This window comes from Peromyscus californicus, unplaced genomic scaffold, assembly GCF_007827085.1.
Source record: "Peromyscus californicus insignis strain IS unplaced genomic scaffold, ASM782708v3 Scaffold_10__1_contigs__length_136768540, whole genome shotgun sequence".
In the NCBI taxonomy this organism is placed as follows: Eukaryota; Metazoa; Chordata; class Mammalia; order Rodentia; family Cricetidae; genus Peromyscus; species Peromyscus californicus.
The window spans coordinates 84,574,806-84,596,046 of NW_026294391.1; the positions used below are offsets into that span (position 1 = coordinate 84,574,806).

The 21,241-nt window shown below is 37.5% G+C and overlaps 1 protein-coding gene across 5 annotated transcripts in view; it reads right to left on the bottom strand.

Moving 5' to 3' along the window:
* Zmat1 (zinc finger matrin-type 1) overlaps nt 1–21,241 on the bottom strand; it is a 59,998-nt gene that overhangs the window by 19,987 nt on the left and 18,770 nt on the right. For 3 of the 5 annotated variants that reach the window (XM_052735896.1, XM_052735892.1, XM_052735906.1), the window contains one exon: nt 172–278. In XM_052735896.1, coding sequence (XP_052591856.1) covers nt 172–278 — 107 coding nt within the window. Of the gene's footprint in view, nt 1–171; nt 279–14,228; nt 15,318–21,241 lie in introns of those variants that run through there. The other 2 variants (XM_052735899.1, XM_052735910.1) reach the window with 2 other exon arrangements.

Sequence of the window (21,241 nt, forward strand, 5' to 3'; positions counted from 1 at the left end):
CTTAAATTTTTATGTGACTATCTTTTTCTGAGCCAATATTCTTGTCTGTGAAATAGAAATGTTACCATGTTTCAGGTTCTTAAATTAATCAAGTAAGATGACTTATATGAAGTTGAATTGCTACACTTAAAATATGATTTCTCATCCTTATTCCCACTGCATTTAACCAACCTCATAATGTGAAATCCTTTCTGATTCAAGCTGCAGTACCACTCCACATGCTTGACAAAAATCATCTGTAAAATATGCAGGTCTTTCTTGTCCATCACAGGTGGCATCTATCAATAAAGTAAAGAAAAAAATCTATCAGATCAATGAAATTTGAATTAATTAAATTTTAATGTTTGGGAGTATGTAGTAGCAGCCTTTTCCTCTAATATGTTATTTAATGTGCAATATGTGTGTGCATGTATATACACACATACACACACATACATATTTAATATATAATATGGCAATAGTTACCAATTTAGAATGGTAAGTCCAGGCAATAACATTGTAAAGGAATAGTTAAATGGATATAGGTAACTTCATGAACTTTATAGAACAATTTAAGGAATCAGTAATGAAAGGCTGAATTAAAAAAATAGCCTTGATATTTTGTTTTACAGAAGACAATCCTAAGAAATGTAAGACAATCCCTAAGGTACGTAAGACTGTCATATACTTTGAGATATGGCTCCAGTGTTATTTAAAAATCACAACTATATATGATAGGCAAATCTCTCCCAACACCACAAAAAATACCAGGGCACTTATTTGTATACACAGATCTCACATAAGTCTTCCTCCAAATATATAAAGTAATGTTCAAGTACTATAATCAAGAAGTTTATGCTGTAGTGCCTGCGTCTGTAATAAATAGCACATATAAAATAGTTTTATATCTACACTTTGGGTCCACACCTATATCTAATGTCCTACACAGCTTCAGTGTATTCTGCTGCCAATGTTTATTAGTTTATCTATAGGTTATTAATCAAAATAATCATACTTTTGCTTATTATTTGGCTATTTAAATGAGTAACTCTGTATTACACACACTTTCATGGATGATATACTGAATAAATAAAAGTTTTACTAAAATACAATATACTCCATTTCTAACAATGATAGCATGAAATATACATACATATACACATAGAAAGTTACAGAATGATTTAAACTAAATTTAAATGTATTTATCTCTGGAAAGTGGGGCAGACAAGAGAAGTCGTCTTAACATTTTATTTACTATAATTCTTGTCTTGTAAAAACCATGTCGGGATTTCTATATATGGTTAGGATAGATACCAGCAAAACGGTAGGACCTCAATTCAAATAATTATCCATTCACAAAATACCTTTGCAGAAGTTAAGGAAATCAGGCTGTAGATTATATTACCTGGGTGTATTTCAGAAATAAAATCTATTGAATAGCATAAGATGGAAACTTTCATTTACCTAGATCATTCCTTCTCTAATCCTAGGTGGGACAGAATGAAGAAAGATACTTTGTGTGTGAGGAAGAAGCAGGTAATGAAAATCATGTTTTACTTTGAACCCTAATAGTGGGCACATGTTGTTAAAACTTAGCACCTAGCAGGCACCCAAAAGCTCCAGACTAATCAGGCAGGTGGCTCCAGATTGAGCTTCTAAGCCAGCTCTGGGAACTCTCTGGATCCTGCCGTCTCAGGCTCCAGGGCAGTGCAATAGTTTCAGTTTCCAGGCTGCTGTAATGTCTGGCCAACCTCCTCTTAGCATCAGACTGACCTCAAACACCAGACTGACCTCAACAGCCTTGAGTTTCAGGCTAGCCTGACAATCAGGCTGATTCCTGTAAGTCCTGCTCCATCAGGCCAGCTCACATAGACCCCAACCTCTTAAGCAAGTTATTGTGGACACAAGCTCCAGGCTTATACTTGCAGACAGAACCTTTAGCTTGCCACAGTGCCAACTAGAACATTATTCCTTTAGGTTAATACCTGCAGCATCACCCTCCATGCTAGAACCTGCAGTCCCATGCTCTAGAAGACTAGTGTTCAGGTCTGTCCCACTAGATCTTAGAGCTGGACACCTTCCCACATACCCAGGTTCCAGCATTACTCTTGTGTAATGAGTTCCCAGGCTGGCTCCTGGAGCTCCATGAGCTATACTAAGCCCTTATACACCTAGTCAGTCCCCAGGAACTGAAGTTCCCAGATTTCAGAATGCTCAGCACAGGTACAAGATCCAGGACCATCCTTGTAGACTCAGACTCTAGGCCCATCTCTAAATGACTGTTAAGTAAGTCTACCACACCGGATTCAGATTTCAGGGTTAATCCTGAGAACATGGGCAAGCCCATTTGCTGACCTAAGCAAGAAAGTGCACAAGGACACTAGCAGTGAGCCTGTAAAGGATCACATCATGTGGCTTGTCAGAAAGTTCTGGACAGGTAATCCCTTGATGGCAAAATAATATTACTACTGATGGAAAATTTCTTGAAGAGGAAACTGTCTCCTCATCTGGGAGCCCCTCCCACTCTTGGGAGTTCTTTTTCCTTAATAAATCTATGGTTACTTTACTGTATTTTTTCCCCTTCCGAATCGTACTGTTAAGACTTACTGTCTTCAACTTATTTTCTCAAATAAAGTTTGGTCTATTTTTGTTTATCAAATGGCACAATATACCTGGGTTCAAAATCTCAGCCATTCTCTTCACTTAATCACTGATTCCTAACAATTCTGACTTGTAATATCCTTTCCTATCTACTTTTTCCTTTGAATTCCACATAACAATACTTTAGTTCACGCCCTCCATATATTCCAACATGATTTAGCTTTACTGATACTATTATGTTACATATTCTGGAAGGAAGTAGACAAAAATGAAGATAATTGCGGATCTTTTCATGGTAAACCCTTAGACCTTAACACAAATGTATACAGTAAATAGCACTTTGTACATTCTGAGTTAGGAAAGTGGGAACAAGTGAAATTGAAATAAAGTGCCATGTTTTCTTTGGTGGAGTGGGTACATAAACCTTTGTTTTACTTTGACTCTTTCCATTATATATACACAACTGTTATACATGTTGGAAATGACCAATCCCTAACTCCAAGGAGAGTAAAATTGAATAAGAAAGATAAGATGTGTATGGAAAAACTATAATCCCCAGACCAAAATGTTTCAGGTGATAAAAGATGTAAGAGAGTACAGCACATTCTTTCTGAGGGAATTGGGATGAAAATTATACATAATAAGGTGTTGTCTAAGCTTTAAAATATATGTAAACAATGGAATCTCACTAAGCCATAAATAAAAATGAAATCACGACATTTGCAGGAAAATGGATGGACTGGAAATCATGCTAAGTGAAATAAGCAAGATTCTAAAAGACAAATAATGTATGTTTTCTGGAATATGTGGAACCCAGATTTAAAATTATATGTATGCATATAAACCTGTGTTTATATGTATGTGCATATGCATACATGTATATATGCAGATCATCAAGCTAGACAGGGGATTGTGAAAGGGAAGGAAGAGATCTTAAGGGGTGAGGGAAAAAGAGAGACAAGGAAGCAAAATGGGGATTACTTTGAAGGGTGGCAGAGAACCAACCATGGGAAGCACAGGCACAGAGGAGGGCAATGGGGAAGGGCGACAAATTAGAACAACGTATAATGATATATACAAGAAAATGCCAAAAGGAAATAAACACCTTATTTTGTGCATTAACTAAAAATATTAATACACAGTTTAAAAATTAATAAAAATAACAGAATCAAAGTATTTAAAGGAAGGCAAGAGAATAAATAATAATGGAAGGCTCAGAATGGAATCAAATAATGACAGGCTACTTTAGGCATTTGAATTTACATTAGAGAGAAATGAGTCACTCAACATGGGTATATCAACTAACAGTCAGTTGTAGGCTTGAAGCTTAAACCAGAAAAGTGGCCATAGATACATAAAGAAAAGGCCCATCTCTCAAAACCAAAGGGCATTAAAGGCTGAGCTTAGCTTTTGCTATCAATATGGTGGACATTTAGATCTATTGCATTTAAGCTTAGGTAATGCTGTTCCTAATAAGAGGTGGAGATTCAACCTTACCATCTACAATTATCGTCAGTGGCAAATTCTTTGTTATTATAGCATGAAAGTGTTGAAGTTCCAAGTTTAGAGTATAAAAAACTGAAATACATGAAATGAGAAATTATAGAAGATGAGTGGTGATTCACTCTTGAAGCATACTTAATATACCAACCCTTTGTTATAATCCCCAGAGAAATCTGCACATTCCTGTTAATTAGAGCACTAGTCACAATAGTCAAGGTATGGAAGTACTCGTGATGCCCATCAACAAATAAATGGATAATGAAAATATTTATACACAAGGGTTTCATTCATACATAAGAGTGAAATTATGTCAACTACAGGAAAATGAATGGGATATGCTAAGAAAATTATCTAGACTCTGACAAATAAGATATTTTTCTCCTATGCAGAATCTAGATTATGTCACATATCAAATTATTTATTAAAGACCCATGTTAAATCATTAATTTCCCCTCCATTTAATGTACAATTAAATTCAAATGCCCTAATGAATCCTATCATTATTTGGTTCCAATCTAAGTTTTCCATCATTATTTATACACTTGTCTTACTTGAAATACTTTTATTCCATAATTTTTAGTTAACATATGATATACTTAATTTTATTTGTATAGATATATGACATGAAAGTCAAAGGCTGAACATGTCAAGTGAGGAAGGGGTCTAAAAGGGAAATAAGGGAAGAGTAAAAGAGACTAACTTGGGAAAGAACTGCAAATATTAAATATATATTTGTCAGAAAGAAAGGGACAAAGAGAAAAAAGGAACTAAGTCAACGGAGGGTAAGAGGAGGTAAGCTTGAATAAATCACAATATGTTTGTATTAAAATGTCATAGATTATTTTGTATTCTAACTCAATAATACCAATATCAATAAAAAAGTCAAACAAAAGTATACTTAGGATTTACTTTAATTTTATCTAAGTAGCAAGTTGTCCTAATCAATTTAAATATTATTGAATCTCAAATTTTTGGAACTCATTATTATGTATAATTATTTTTATTCAGCGTTTCAGGGTTGGGGATGGGACTTATCTGGCAGAGTGTATCATATCCTGGGTTCAATCCCAAGCATTGCATAAATCGGGTATGGGGATAAACATCTATAATCCTAGTACTCAGGAACTAGAGGGATATTAAGAAATAGCACCAAAACCCACACCTAGAATTGATGATTCAATAGTTCCGGGGTGGGGCTCAAGCTAAAAAATGCTCAAAAGTTCCCTGGCAATACCAATGGTGCTGGTATAGTACCAATTCTTTGAATACTACTTAGAGCTTCCACTGGATCCACTTTGTTTTCCTAACACACAGTAAGTATAAATCCCCTTCCTTCCAGTATAATATTCATTCGACATTTAGAATTATGTTTTTCTTCTTTCCCTTTCTCTTCACTTCTTTTGTGAATTAACTGCAATTCTTTTAACCACAATCCCCTTAACAATGTCATAATGACCATTAAAAAGGGGCCATCCCTTTGTTGTTGTTTTTGTTTTGAGATGGTGTCTTATTATGTAATTCAGGCTGGCCTTCAATTTATATCCTCAGTCTCCTAAGCGCTATTATTACATGTGTGATAACTGCACTCTGCTCCATCTTTTTATTTCTGAAAAACATAACATTTAGCATTGCAACCATTTTAAATATATGGTTTGGCAGTGTTAAGTATACATAAACTGTTATTTTGAATACATATCTTCTGCTAACATAGCCCAAGACAACTTTACACAATATTGCTGACTCACACTTGGCTGATTTCTAACAAATACATGATTGTATTCCACCTGGAGTTGATTAAACTGCTCCCCAAAGCAGACCCAATATCTATTTATATTACTTCTATTTACATTTTGTCTTGCTGCGTTCAACTAATCATTTCAACCTTTTAAGATCCCTTTTGGCTAATGAGATGGCACAGAGGGTAATGCTGCTTGCTGCCAGGCCTGAAGACCTGAGTTGGATTCTCAGAACCCACACGATGGAAGGTCAGAACTTACTTCTACTAGTTATCCTCTGACTACCACATGCATGCTGTGGTATACGTCAACACACAACTTTCCCCCAAATTTAAAAAAAAAATAAAGATTTTTTAAGTCTTAAACTTGTTGTCAGGGGGATTGTGGAAGTTGGATTTCTTCTGAGAACAAATTTATTGTTCTTAAGGCCCAGTCTATGCTGTCCAATTTCCCCTCAAGCTGCACGTCCCCCACATTCATCATGACCGGAATTCTATCTGCTCAAAAGTGAAATGTGAAGCTTGCAGGATTAGTGATCTTCTCAGAGTCACACATTTCCTATTGATTAGAGCCAGGATTCAAATCTCCTTCTGCCCAAGCATTCCCTGAAAGCTGCTTCGTAAATTGGTTGAAACATTGAATGCCAGAGTTCTTCTTTAGGCTGGAAGCTCAGAGGAGAAGCTGTTTTGGCTTCTGGGAGAGGGAGAGTCAGCTTTCCTGATGTGACCCAAGTGACTAGCACTCCCTAGTAGGAAAACCTTCCTTTTTTTTTTTTGGTTTTTCGAGACAGGGTTTCTCTGTGTAGCTTTGCGCCTTTTCCTGGAACTCACTTGGTAGCCCAGGCTGGCCTCGAACTCACAGAGATCTGCCTGCCTCTGCCTCCCGAGTGCTGGGATTAAAGGCGTGTGCCACCACCACCCGGCAAAAACCTTCCTTTTAATGAACTCGCTTCCAGAGAATACTTGGGCCCCTAAACTGAGAGGTGTTTGTCAAAGAATTGGGATTTAAGAAGTGAGGCATAGCTGGAGAAACCTGAGGGATGTTTATCTTCCTTTCTTTCCTTTTTTCTCCTTACACTTTTCCCATGCTTCCCCCTCTTCCTTATTAACATTTTTGGTAGATGGGTAAATATGAACTTGTGAAAATCCTTAATTTCAAAAGAAATGAGTTGTAAAAAGCACCAGACCGAGAGAGAAACAGCACTGCCAGGTTCATTCTGCTGTTAACTAGTTGTTGGACAAAGGCTAACCTTTCAGATTTCTATTGCTAAAGTTTATTTTGTACTTAAATTTATTTCATTAACTTTTGTTTTGGTATCATGATGCCAGTGATCATCACTTGCATAACACTTAGGAAGATTATCTGAAATGAAAGAGTAGTTTTATGACAAATTTTATCGGATAAGAGAGTTCATCCATTCAATGTAATGTATTAATGATGAAATGTGGCTTCAGTCTTCAGTAGGAGAATGAATCAACCCTAGTTTCCTATTAATAAAAAATGTTTTAGTGGAGTCTGTTGGTGCACACCTTTAATACAGCATGTAGGAGGCAGATGTAGGCAGATCTTCGTGAGTTTGAGGCTATCCTGGTCTACACAGAGAGTTCTAGGCCAGTCAGAGAAACACAGTGGGACTTCACCTCAAAAAGGTGTTTTTCTATTTTATTTCCTTCCTACATGGAAGGTTTATATAATTTGAGAAAATATAACTTTAACAATAATTTGGAATGAGGTTAGGGCCTTTGATCTGTAGTGCTAGGTAACAGGAAAAAAATAAAAATGTTGTATTAGTAAAAAGACTTATAACCTTGAGTAAATCATTTAACTGTTGTAAACTATTTCCCCCAATAATACAGAAATATAATGCATAATTTCTAATTCCCAGGATCAGACAAACATAAAAGATGTTTTTCCCCAAAAAGTTCAACGAATGTTCTATACTCAATAAAAGTATGATTATTTACTTATCTAGAAGCTTTGCAAATTTGATTTACTAGTCGATAATCACCCTAGTTTAGTTCAGTGTTCTTTAAGAGATCACCTAGTCTTTTTTAACCTTGACACGACAGTCACTTTGGGCCACAGAACTCATTGCTCAAGGCTGTCCTATGCACTGCAAGTATTTGGCAGCATCCCTGGCTTCTGACCAGTAAGCTGGCAGTAGCATTCCCTAGTATGAAAACCTAATGTGTCTGGAAACATTGCCAAATGTTCTTTGTGGGGTAAAACCACCTACAGTGTAGAACCAATCCAATCTATGACTTTACTTCATAAAAGAAAAAGCTAGGGACCATAGAAGAAATAAAAGATTTGGGAGAGCTAAAATTTTAAATTTGTGATTCTAAGTTTACGTAGATTTGGTTAAAAAATAATTGCAACAGTCTAGGGAAAGACAATAGTAATAGCAGAGGGATGTTATTAGGTAACTTATAGTTATGAATATTAATATTGGTAACATTCTAGACTTAGGAATTAGTAGAATTTCCTTTATTGATTATTCATTCAGTTTACATCAGAATGTATGCTTTGATGATATAAAATTAATCCACTCTACAGAAACTTACTTTTTTGTTGGATCATGCCTTTTGCAAACAGCTAAACTGTCATGTTACAGTAAAATAACATTAACTCCTGAATCAAAAAATAATGCAACTAATGAAATCTAAATGACTATATTTGAGACTTTCTCCCCACACTACAAATCAGGAAATTTAGGGTGAAAAATTTTTTGTAACAAAAAGTTAACACAGCAGAAGTCAGAAAAGAATAATGGTTTTGGTCCAATTTCACTTATGGAATTATAAACCACAGAGTATTTCTGAAGAAAGGAAATGGAAGGTTATCATATTTCTCCAGTTCTGGGAATGAGAATTTTGTCTGTTTACTGTAATGAAATGTTCTTCGGTTAGTCTGATAAATTTAAACTTACTCAAATTAGGTGATTCTAGATATAACTGGTTAAATATCACAAAATCATTCTCACATTTCTTAAATGATAATTTGATTTTGTTCCACAAAATATCAAATTTTATCCTTAGGAAACCCAGATGTTTATACAATTACTTAATATAAATTTTAATGCTTTCCTGAATTGTGACTTTTGTATTTAATTCTGAATTGTGAGTTTCATAATCTAAATGATCTTGATGGAAAGAAACACAGCATTGTAAAGAACTTATATATTCCACTTTTATAGTGACAGAATAGAGAAAATCCAAGAGTGAACTGCAGCACTATATACACAAATCTCATTATTCACAGAGAAATCTGTGAAATACTAATTTTGCTTTGCAAAGAACATACGTGTTATATTTTCTGTGAATAGACCTTTAGAGATAGTCTTCCTTAAACATTCTTCATTAAATAGGATTTTCTGGGCAAGAGTTGACTTTTGTATTCCTTTAGTACCATCATTATCATAGGAAAAAAATCAGCAGAGCATAGTCCTGAGATAGAAGAGAATGAGGATGACTGTTAAACTTGCCACAATATTTTTAATACTCTTTCTAAAGGCTACACTCTATTTAAAGAGTACTCAGAAATATTAACTTTATAAAGAATGTACCTGTCAGCATGACAAATGCTCATAGCTATAGTGCTATTTTGCATCCTTAGTTTTAAGGTGATTAAAATAGCTTCTGGCTTATGAGTTTGACAAGTTCTTGCAATTTTACATAGGTCATCACAGTCAATGCAGGGTTTTCCATGGTATCTCAACAATAACAAAATGAACCAGAATTAAAACAATTGGGAATACTATGTTTATGATTAATATTTGTGCTGTCTTTATGCACAATGAGTATTTGACCTTTGGAATAATAAGCCTTTGTGGCTAGGGAGCTCAGGAGTCATGCTTATAAAGCCAGAAATAATGCTAAGGCTCTGTGTAATCTTAATTTCCTTGATCCCATGACAGTTGCTTTATATCAGATAGCTACTAAATATATGCTACTCATGCCAACAGTTTAATACATGTGAATGAATGTGCAAGATTGTTTCAGACGGAGAGTAAATAAAGTTCTATCCTAGCATATATGTAATATATAGTAGGAGACTTCCTTGTTCGACTAATGACTAGTGATTATTTTTACATACTGATATAATTCAGGGAGACAGACACCAACAAATGGCCATTTATCTCAGTCTAGACATCTCCAATCTGCCAAATGTAGAAAATGGAAATTTAATCCTGTTTGCTAATCATTTTTGTTGAGCACCAACATCAGACCCACAATATGCTTTGGTGTGCCTATAGTACATAAGGTATCACAGAATCAGACTTATAATATCTGAACAGTACTGACAGTCCAGGAATCTGATTAGTTATATTTAAAACTACACTTTTCCCACTGTTTGATTTGTGTTAGAATTTTCCTATCAAGCACTACTGAGCATAGTTTCTTCTTTTCTTTTTTATTACACATCTGTGTGCACACTAGTACATGTGCAAGTGGTGTCTTCCTCAAAATTGCCATCCATGTCCTTTGAGACATGATCTTTCCCTGGCTTGGTCATCAACTAGGCTAGACTGGCTGGCTAGTGAGCCTCAGAGGTCCTCTTGCATTTGCCTCTCCAATGCTGGGATCGCAAGTGTGCACTACCATGCATATTTTTACATGGGTTCTAAGGGACAGAACTCAGAGCCTTATGCTTTTAAGGCAAACACTTACCTAATGAGCTATGTCCACAGACCATTACTGAGTTGTTTTTATAGCTGTTTCTTTAGGGATTTACTTTTATTATTTATATTTGTGTGTATGTGTATAAATGTATGCCATGGGCATGTATTAGCAGGCATCAGATCCCCTGGAATTGGAGTTCCAGGCAGTTGTGAGCCTCCTGACACATGGATGCTGGGAACGGAACTTGGGTCCTCTGGAAGAACAGTAAGTATTCTTAAAACCACCGAGTCATCTGCCCAGGCCCATTACAGATGTTTCTAATTCATCTGTAGGTTCTCAGCACTAGCCAGTATGGTTTACTTACTTACACACACACACACACACACACACACACACACACACACACACACACACACACACACACATGCATTGTCACTCAATTATTACTTAGTAAATGAAGGAAAGATTAACTAGGTTTTCTGATGGAGGACTTAGTGACATATGACTCAAAGCATTACTGAACATTAGGGAGACAAAGGAAAGCCTTTGTAATTGCTATGAGAAGGTAATTGCTATGGGAACTATTTAACAACTAAATTGAAATCCACAATGGTTCTAATCTAAAATACAAACTCAGAACCTTGTTTTGTTTTGTTTTTAAAGGGAAAATATGCAAGGAGGGGTAAAAAAACCTACAAATACATGTAGCATCATTACTGGATCAGAATTCATTTTGTCATAAATATTTTTGAAAAATTTCACTTAATGAAATATGAAGTGTCCTAAAAAGCCTCCTGACTCCCCTTATCCAGGTATTCTCTGTGTGTATGTCTTTTTGCATATTATTTTCTTGGCATTTCTTTTGCTTGTTTTAAGTTTGTTGTTCAATACCACAATAGAATTTTTTGAAAAATTTTAACATTCCCTGTATGACAATTTTTATGTCTACTGCCATTTGCCCACTACTAAGGTAGAAAAAAGGCCTTGTGAATGGTGGCTACAATTGTAAATGGGCCAGCAAATACTTTTTCAAACCACTTGTAATGATCTTATCAGGAGTGATCTTGTAATAATTGGGATCTTGACAATATTCTGACATATTTCAGACTTATATCTTAACTAGGATTTAGAAAAAAAGGACATTGGCCCACAACTAAGCAATATTTCCTTGTCTTTTGTACACTATAACTAGAAAAATAGTGTTTTATAAATATCTAAACAAGATTCTGAGGCCTAATAGTGTTTGAATACTACAATGTATTAAATATCTACCATTTTAAGTGAAAACATAAGGGGTTTTTAGTTTGGACTTCAGAGTTAATGAAGGATACTTAACTAAAATGAAATGACAGATAATTTTTAGATAAAAAGTACATGTTTTTTTCATATCCTAGTAAACTTTCTCAACAGTATTTCAACACAGAGTTTGCTACTCAGGGAGTGCCAAGTGGTAATTATAGTCAAAGTTTATGATTTATGAATTATTGTTTTCGTATACAGCTACAGAAATTCCACCAAAAGAATTATCAATGCAAACTCCAAAATCATCTTTCATATTTTCAGATCAAAAATTAATCTCAGAGTTTGTCTTGTCCAAGTCCCTTATTTCAGAAATGAAAGCTCAAATCAAGGAAATCTGGAACTAATTCAGGATCACAAAGTCCAGTGGATTCGTGAGCATCATAGTCTGTATTTACTGTGCCAGACTTCAAATACTCTTCCTCTTTTATTAAATTATCTTTTCTCACATTTATTTTGTGTGAGTATGTGTGTGCCACAATGTGTGTGTGTGTGTGTGTGTGTGTGTGTGTGTGTGTGTGTGTGTGTGTGTGTGTGTAGGTCAGAGGACAACTTGTAGGAGTCGGTTCTCTCTTTTCATCATCGGGGTTCCTGGAAATGAACTCAGGTCCTGAAGCCTGGAAGAAGGCTCCTTTTCCTACTGTGCCATCATGCAGGCCCCTGAAATTCTCTCATAATGCTGTTGTTATTTGCATATATTCAAAGACACTGCAACCAAAGCAGTTAAACAGTGAGGCAAAAAGCCATTTTTCTATGAAACACTGTTTTGAAACCTTACTATGAACAGGTCACCAGAGCCAAACTGTTTAATGCCTACAAAACCAACGCTCACCTATTTGCTGGTTATAGACGAAGTTTGCTATCCAAGTTAAAGCCAGGCATGGTGCCACAAACCTGCAATCCCAGCATTCAGGAGATGGAAACTGGAGGATCAGCTGGTTCCCTGCTACACAGTGAGTTTGAGGCCAGTGTGAAGTACATGAGACCATGTCTCCAAACAAAACAGACAAAAGGGGAAAAAACAATCACCAAGTCCCTTGACAATTTAACAGCCCAGGAGTTCCCAAACAATGGTATAATTCATGGCTGCTTGAAGACATTAGTCTTGCAAAGACTGTCTTCAGTAAGAATTGTTAATAAAGCATGATATCACAGTGGATTCCCAGTATTTAATAGGTGGTACTTACATAATGTGCCTATTACAAATATTATGGGGGATTTTTTTTTATTGCTTTGCCATTCCACCAAAGTGGAAGGTGTGAAATACTATGGAATTGCACACAAGGGTATATAATTTATAAATGTGAAGAAATTATTTTATGAGGTTAATTTTAATGAGTGTCCTTTATCCAAGAAAAACGAACTTAAATTACTTCCTCTATTTTTACATTCATAATCTTTCACTTTGGATGTACATGAGCAAGATAAGGTAATCCAGCAAATATTTTACAGTACTTATTAAATCTGAGAGCTTCTGCAGCAGAATCAGTCTTAACCATTTAAGAACATTTCCAAAACTGCTTTAAAACACACTGCAATGGCAAATTTCACAGTCCAATAGTAGGCTGTTTACAGATCTATAATACTCTGTGTGAAGATCGCTTATATTCAAACAGTCAAGAGACAGCTTTCCATGTTTGGCATAGTAAGTGTTGGCAGGTACAACAGCACTTACTGGAAACCAAAGAAATGTTAAAGATGGGCCCTTAAACCCTGTTTTACTAGGTCATAACCTCAAATACCAAAGAAAATTCTCCAAATGATTTCTGAAATCTGTGCTTCTGCCAAACACTGTTTCTCTTCAGTACAGACCTCACTGCCCCAGAGGACCCTATGACCCTATCATCCAACAAATTCTACTTGAATGCTCAAGTACACATGATACCCTACCCAAATTGCTAACTCCATCTCTGTAAATATCTCACTGCTAAGTTTCTACACTGACTTTCTACACTGCAATACCTAGAATTTCTTCAGGGTGGGTGGGTGGGGGTTCCTGTGACATTTATGATAGTCCCTCTTTGCTCTCCCTTTCCTTTCCCTGCCCTGGAGATCCACAGCACTTCTGCTCTGCCTCGTCGCAAATCGCACCTCTGCGTCCTACTTCACACTAAAGCGTCTGGCTAAGACAAAAATTATGTTTATTTTTTTTTTCCCTTCAAACTCCTGCCTTAAGAGTATCTGCCATTCCTTTGCCTGGGGGCCTTTGGGGAAGGAGAGGTTAGGGACGCCCTTCACAGCTTCAGTCCCTCTGGCACTCGAGGGCTTAATAAGGGAGGGTGGGGTGGGGTGGGGTAGGGTGGGGTGGGACGGGACCAAGCCCAGCGGAGCGGGGCGGGACGGGGCGGGGCGAGCTTGGCCTTTACTGCGCCACAGCAGGTGGGGGGTGGGGCGGTGTCGAACCGCGCCCAGCCCGGGTTTCGGGCCGGCTGGAGACTTGGCGGCGAAGGCGAACAGGCCGCCTTCGCGTCCCGGGACGGGAACTCACCTTCTCTGAGGCAAGGGCAGGTGTCTACTTTAAAACTACTGTCCCCCCTCCCCGCCGCCGCCATAGTGGAGCCGCCAAAGCTGCCGCCGCCTTCTCCACGCACCGGCAAGTGAGCAGGCAGGGGTGGAGGTGGCAGAGGAGGGAGGCACCAGCAAGGCCGCCGCCGCTGCCGCCGCGTAGGCGGCGGCGGAGGCGACAGATTAGGGAGCTTCCCGAGGGGAAGACTTCGCCAGCTGAGCTACAGCTTTCGGCGACGCCACCGCCGCCGCCGCCGTCGCAGCCTGGCGCGCACAATTGCACTGGCTTCTGGATTCCGTTAGGCTTTTTTAGCCCCGCCTTCCCCCTAGCTCCGCCCCCGTCCCTCGCTTCCTCTTTTCCAACTCGGGCCTCGTTCTGGCTCCCGGTGTCCACCAATAAGAGAGCCATGCACCCGCAGGACGCCTCCCCCTTCCCCCTTGGCTCTGCATCACGGACCTCCCTCCTGAGAGGAAGAAAAGATGGCCAAGGGCGAAGGGCAAAAAGCGCGGGATGGAAAAACAAATGTCCTTATACAGTGGGGACTGAAGCGCTAATCTAACACCCAATTTTTTAAAAAAATATATCAGCATATTTCTTGATCCCACCTCCAAAATATCTCTAAAAGACATTTTTCTCCTGTTTGAGAAGTCTTAGGATTGAAATAAGGAGAATCTGGTACTACAGTCTTCATTGGCCCCTTAAACAACAGCTTATCCATCTAAATTATGGTAAATCTGGTACTCAGTGGAAGAACTGAAATATTACTGATAATTTCATTATCATCACTTTTACCCCAAACTCTCAGAACTCCAATACTTTATTTCCTTGCCTTTAAAACATACTAATTGTCACAGAGATATATGCCTAAATAGTATGATTTTGTTATAATCATGAATACATACCTTTAAAACCTGATATTACTAATCAAGATAAGACTTTTAGTTTGAAAAGTGAATGTGATTATGTATTTAGTGGAATAGTCTAATTGCCTGGCCCTGAGTGAAGCATTATGTATATTTTAGAATTCTCCAGCTATAATGTTTTAGTTAGTTGCTCCCAAGTATTACATTTTAAAGATTTTCCAAAATGATCACATACAGAAATCAGTATAAAGAAATTGTTTAAAAGCTAGAACAGTTTTATAAGTAACTAAATTTAAACTATTTCTTTTTCTTTTCTTTTCTTTTTTTTTTTTTTTTTTGGTTGTTCGAGTCAGGGTTTCTCCATGTAGTTTTGGTGCTCCTGGATCTCACTCTGTAGACCAGGCTGGCCTCGAACTCACAGAGACCCACCTGGCTCTGCCTCCCAAGTGCTGGGATTAAAGGCATGTGCCACCGCCGCCCAGCAAATTTTTCATTTTTTAACACAAAATTTATTTTTGGCTTTAAATAATGCTTATGATACCTAAATTAAATTTGAAAGGCTCCAAGCTGTTTTCCAGCAATGAGACTTATTTTTTCATTTAAAAAATATTTAATGTTATGTGTGTGTGTTGTGTGTGCGTCTTTGTATATGCAAGTGCACCACAGTTCATTCAGGAGCTCAAGGAGATCAGAAGAGGCATCAGATCCCCTGGAACTAAAAAGACTGTTGTGAGCCGCCATGTGGGTGCTGGGAACCAAACCCAAGTCCTCTGCAAGAGTAGTTAGTGCTCTAAACAGCAGAGCCATCTCCCCAGACCTCAAAAATGAAATTTAAAAGAAACAGTTTCATCCTTGGTATTTATTAGACTCTTTCAAGTTAATTACTGCTTGTATTCTGTTAGGTAATCCTACCAGCTGTTCATCAACTCTGTAAGGGTCCATGCATCAAAAAATCTCTTTTAAAAGGAAACAAATGCCAGTATTGTAAATCTGCCCAAGAACCCATGGCTGGGGAGTTCATAGGCCCCAGGGGTGAACCTACTACTCTTTTGCTAAGTGGACATAATAGCGAACTGCCCTCTAAATTCCTATCACTATACCCACAGATTAGTGCAGCTCTCAGACATGATAGAAGTTTCTTTGTGCAGTGAGTGCTTGGATATTAATGTAGAAACTGACAACTAGTCAAAAAGTACAGAAATAAGTGTCTGGAGCGCTCAGCCACAAATGGGACACTTATATCACATCCCGTCCTGGCAAGGCTCAGAAACCATTGCAGAGGAGGTCGTGGGAAGATTGTAAGAGCCAGAGGTTGGAGAGGACAAGTAAAACTGCCTTCTGCATAAGACAGGGCCATTGCATACAGGAATTCAGAGCCCTCACAGGATCTGTACAAGACTACATTCCAGCATTGGGGAGGGGGCTTTAAGAGCCCCAACCCTAGCTGAGCAGCTATTGACAAGTTGAAGGCTTCTGGGGTAAGAAGGGTCAGTTATCTTTAAGGCTGTGTGGCCCCTGGTAGGTCCACAATGCTCCGGCAGATGGCCCCACAACCAGGAATATATGAGCAGTACAAATTGGACTCATTGGGTTGTTTAAAAAACAAAGAGGACATACAATTTTAAAAAATTCTGTATTTTAAAACTTCTGAGTCTTTTTGATCGTATTAAAGTTTGCCTGCAATTTTAAAATTACCTGGCAGAAGTAAATAATTATATAATACAACCATGTTCACATTGTGAATAAATAGTATTCTTTAGGTTTGATTACGAAACTCACTAAAATTTGGAACTTTCTTTGGATAGTATTTTAGGACTTAGTTCATTTATTTAACATTTTGCTTGTAAGTTACATCCATGTTGCTAGTTGAAGCTGCAGTCATTCCCTGGTAATAGTGGACAAACTCATCTATTTCCTTGTTACTAGACAAACCCAGCAGACTTGGACAGTGTTTCCTTTGTGTTTGCTCTCCCTTCCAGTCTTTCATTGCTTACTTTCTTGTCATGTCTTTTCAGAGCTGTGGCATCTGTCCCACTGATCATTCTCCTCTAGTGTCCATCCCCCCAGCCTATTTCCATATTGCTGTCACTCATCACTAGCTTCCCTTGTTTGGTTGGATGAAGTGTAGAGACATGGTTTTATATTACTGATGTTCTCATTTCCTTGATATTATCCTTCACTGTCCTTCTCTCTTTTACTAAAGGAATCAACAATACTCAGTCTTACAGACTCCTGTGAAAACCAGGTCCTCCCATATTAGGCAAGTGCCTAATGAAGTTCACACACTCCTTGAAACTTAGATAATAGTGCATTTCTTCCAGAACCCATTCTATTTCTCTTTAGTTAATGTTTCTCTCTTCTACACAATACCTGCGGCTTTTGCAAAGAACCAAGGTTCAGGTCCCAGGACCCACATGGTGGCTCATAACAGTCTATAACTACTAGGACTAACCTTCTCCTTTGGCCTCTGTGGGAGTCAGGCATATATTTGGTGCACAGACATACATGCAAGAAAAACACTCATACACATAAAAAATAGTGCTGGAGAGATGTCTCAGCCATTAATACTATAGCTCACAACTAAGAAAAAAATCAAAGGTGAATCTTACTGGATAGAACAGAAATGCTTAATTTTATCAACCAATGAATCAAAGGTGATAAGTGATAGAAATATCTAAAGTTGTTCAACAACATTGAAAAGGATGTCAAATAGACATATTAAGATACACAAATGAAAATGCAGAAAATGGTGTATGTATTTATGCTGCTAAATAATTTACAAAACAAATTTATAAACTGAGTGTGGTGACTCATGATTGAAATCCTAGAACTGTGATACCCTGCCTCAAAAGAAAGGAAGCAAGAATTTTTTTCTTATTCTAAAGGCTGAGATTTCTAGATTAAGACACTGGTAGAAATGGTGAATGAGGGTTAAAGGATGAATGCTGTGTCCACACAGTAGAAGAACAGAAGATAATGAACTCCCTCAGGCCTTTAAAAAATGGTTTTATAGATTAGTGTACAAAATAAACTCTGTGTGTGTGTGTGTGTGTGTGTGTGTGTGTGTGTGTGTGTGTGTGTGTGCACTTTCTGTATGCATGTGTCTTCAAGCCCTGCTAGTGGCATTCTTCTCCTAATTTAATTACCTTCTAAAGGTGCCACTTTTTCTAAAAATTAAAAATTATATTTTATGTGTATGGGTGTTTTGCCTGCATACATGTCTAATTAGTCTCAAATTTTTATATAATCTCATTTTTGTTTTCTGCTACCAACCCCAACACACACACACACACACACACACACACACACACACACACACACACACACACTTTTCTTGTCAGATTAAGACGAGTCTAAAAAAGAAATATCTTAACATGTTTAGTATACACTTCTATTCCAAAATCATGCTTAATACTTCCCGTGTTTATAAACACTACAAAATGTACAGAAAATTCTACTGGTTAACCCCAAGTATAGGGAAAGGCTTTCCTTTAAGTTAGGCTTACCTGTGCTGAGAATCTGATTGTATGGCAGTGGTCTTCAATTGCTGTTGCTCTGACAAATAACCTGACTAAAAGCAACTTGGGGAAGAAAGGACTTATTTGGCTTACAGTTCCAGGTTATAGTCCATTATGGTGTGGACGTCAAGGAAGAATATTAAGGATTACATCCATTATCAAGAGCAGGGAAAAAAAATATGTGGGTCCTTGCTTGCTCACTTTCTACAGTGTTATATAGTTCAGGACCCAGCCTAGGAAATAGTGCTGCCCATAGTGGACTGGGCAAGTAACAGTCAAGTCAGTCTACTGGCAACATGCCCACAGGCAAACCTGATCTAGAGAATTCCTCATTAAGACTCTTCGCAGGTGATTCTAGGTTGTATCAAGTTGACAGTTAATGCTAACCAGCACATCCTTAATCTGTGAAGAAAAAGGTGTTCTGATTCTGGGAATATCTGTAAGTGAAATCTCTGAAGATGCTACTATACCCAAAACAGTAAATTACACAGCAACAAAAATCACCTATAGAAAATTCTGTGGTGAACAACAGAAATTCATGCTATCCTTAAAGAGTTGATGATGCATAGGAAATGATGCCAGTCACTTCCCTATTTAGTTAGCCAGTCTATGCCATTATAAAAATCCCAAGATATTATGAAAAAGGAAAGAATTACCAAACATTCAGAACAAGATACTTTCTCCATACTAGACATGGTATCTGTGCTAGGAGAGATTAACATGACTTCAGATACATGGTATGTAGCCATCAATCTAATAAAATTATTTTCCATGAAAAACAAACAGGAGTAAATTACATTCACATTATTTAGACAACACAAATAATTGATGGCTTTGCCTCAGGGATATATTAACACTCCCACTTTGTTTTAAAGATGTGGATCATATGGATATTCTGAAGGACAGTATTTAATCCACTATACAGATAACACCAATAATTGTACCGAGTGAGAAAGAATTGATAGTTATACTCAAGTATTGGCGCATGTGATGAATACGACTATCTGAGATTCATGTCACTGAAGTTTTGAGGGGTCCAATAGTTTTCAGAATGTACTTGGAAAACCATGGAAAGTCACAACACATATTATAATGTTTTTTGTGTTATCCACCACTAAGTAGACCTAGACCTCTTTTTGTGAAGGTAAAATACTTAAGTTGGAATTGTTGCTCTGATGCATTTACATTTACTGAGTGAGTGACATGCAAATATACTAACTTCTAGTAGGACCAAAATCAGGAAAAGACCCTGTAGCAGGTCTATATTGGAACAAAAGTAACTCTGCTATTTGGGCCATATGACCTAATACAGTGGTTCTCCACCTTCTTAATGCTGGGACCCTTTAATACAGTTCATGTTGTGACCCCCAACCATAAAATTATTTAATTGTTACTTCATAACTATAATTTTGCTACTGTTATGTATCATAATGTAAACATCTGAAATGCAGGATATCTGATATGTGATGCCAAGGGGTCATGACCCACAGGTTGATAAACAGTGATCTAATGGCTCTTAATGGTATTAGAATAGATGAGGAGGGAACAGATTCCATATGCAATTTGTGATAACTATCACAAGAAATTTACAGCATAATCTTTGATGGTCTGGAACAGGGGCATGCTATCTGCAGTGAAAAATTAGACGTGAGTTAAAAAGGAGTCTCTGGCATATTATTGGGCCTTGGTACACACAGAACAGCTGATCATTTATCAAATAATTAGTATAGAGCAGAAATTTCCCACTCCAAATGTAATACTTTTAAACTTACACAATTATCTGTTTGAATGGGCCCAATGATAACTCATTGTATGATGAAAGTGGTTTTTCTAAGATTGGCGTATGCAGCTCTAGAATGTGCAGGGAGTTCCAGATTTCCACATTATTACTGGTCTTGGTGAATACGGAAGGAAAATGACCTAACCTGATTTATGGATGGCTTTGCTTAGCACTGGCACAAGGTGAAGAGGCATTTACTTTGTTTCAAAGCAAAAGTGAAATGTTTGTAAATTTATACATAGTGAAAAATGACTTATCAAAATGATCTGAGTACTGCAGAAGGAATGACTGGAGTATCAGGTACAAGGTAGTATTGGGGGAGAAGGCATGGGACTAGACGAATAGGAGGTCAGTAAACAGTGAAAATCTTTGTATTGTGTACTAATGCTCACTAGAGAGCATCTACTACAGAAGGGATAGTGAGCGGTGAGAAGAGAGAATAATGCAATCAGTTGACACCATCCAGTTATTATTAGCAGTCTACTAAGGTGTGAAAAAGAAAAACCCAAGCGCACAAAGCAAATGGCCGGTAACAGTCACTGTGGAGGCAATGGCTGAATAAAACAGCATGGGTTTCCTGAGTTCATTTATCCATCTAGCAATTTTGGCACCGTGCTGTGGTTTTTGTACCATCATCTTTTACTTTTGGAACACAACAGGAAATTTTCTACTAAATAACAATAAGCCCAGAGGTTTGACAACACAAGGAAACATGTTAGAATATGTTCTTTTCTTCTTTACCAACTCTAGTGTGCAATTAATCCTGTAACTACTGAATTTTGAAAATGTGACATGCTCTTCTCTCTTCCCTGCTATTCATGCCTGCACATGTAC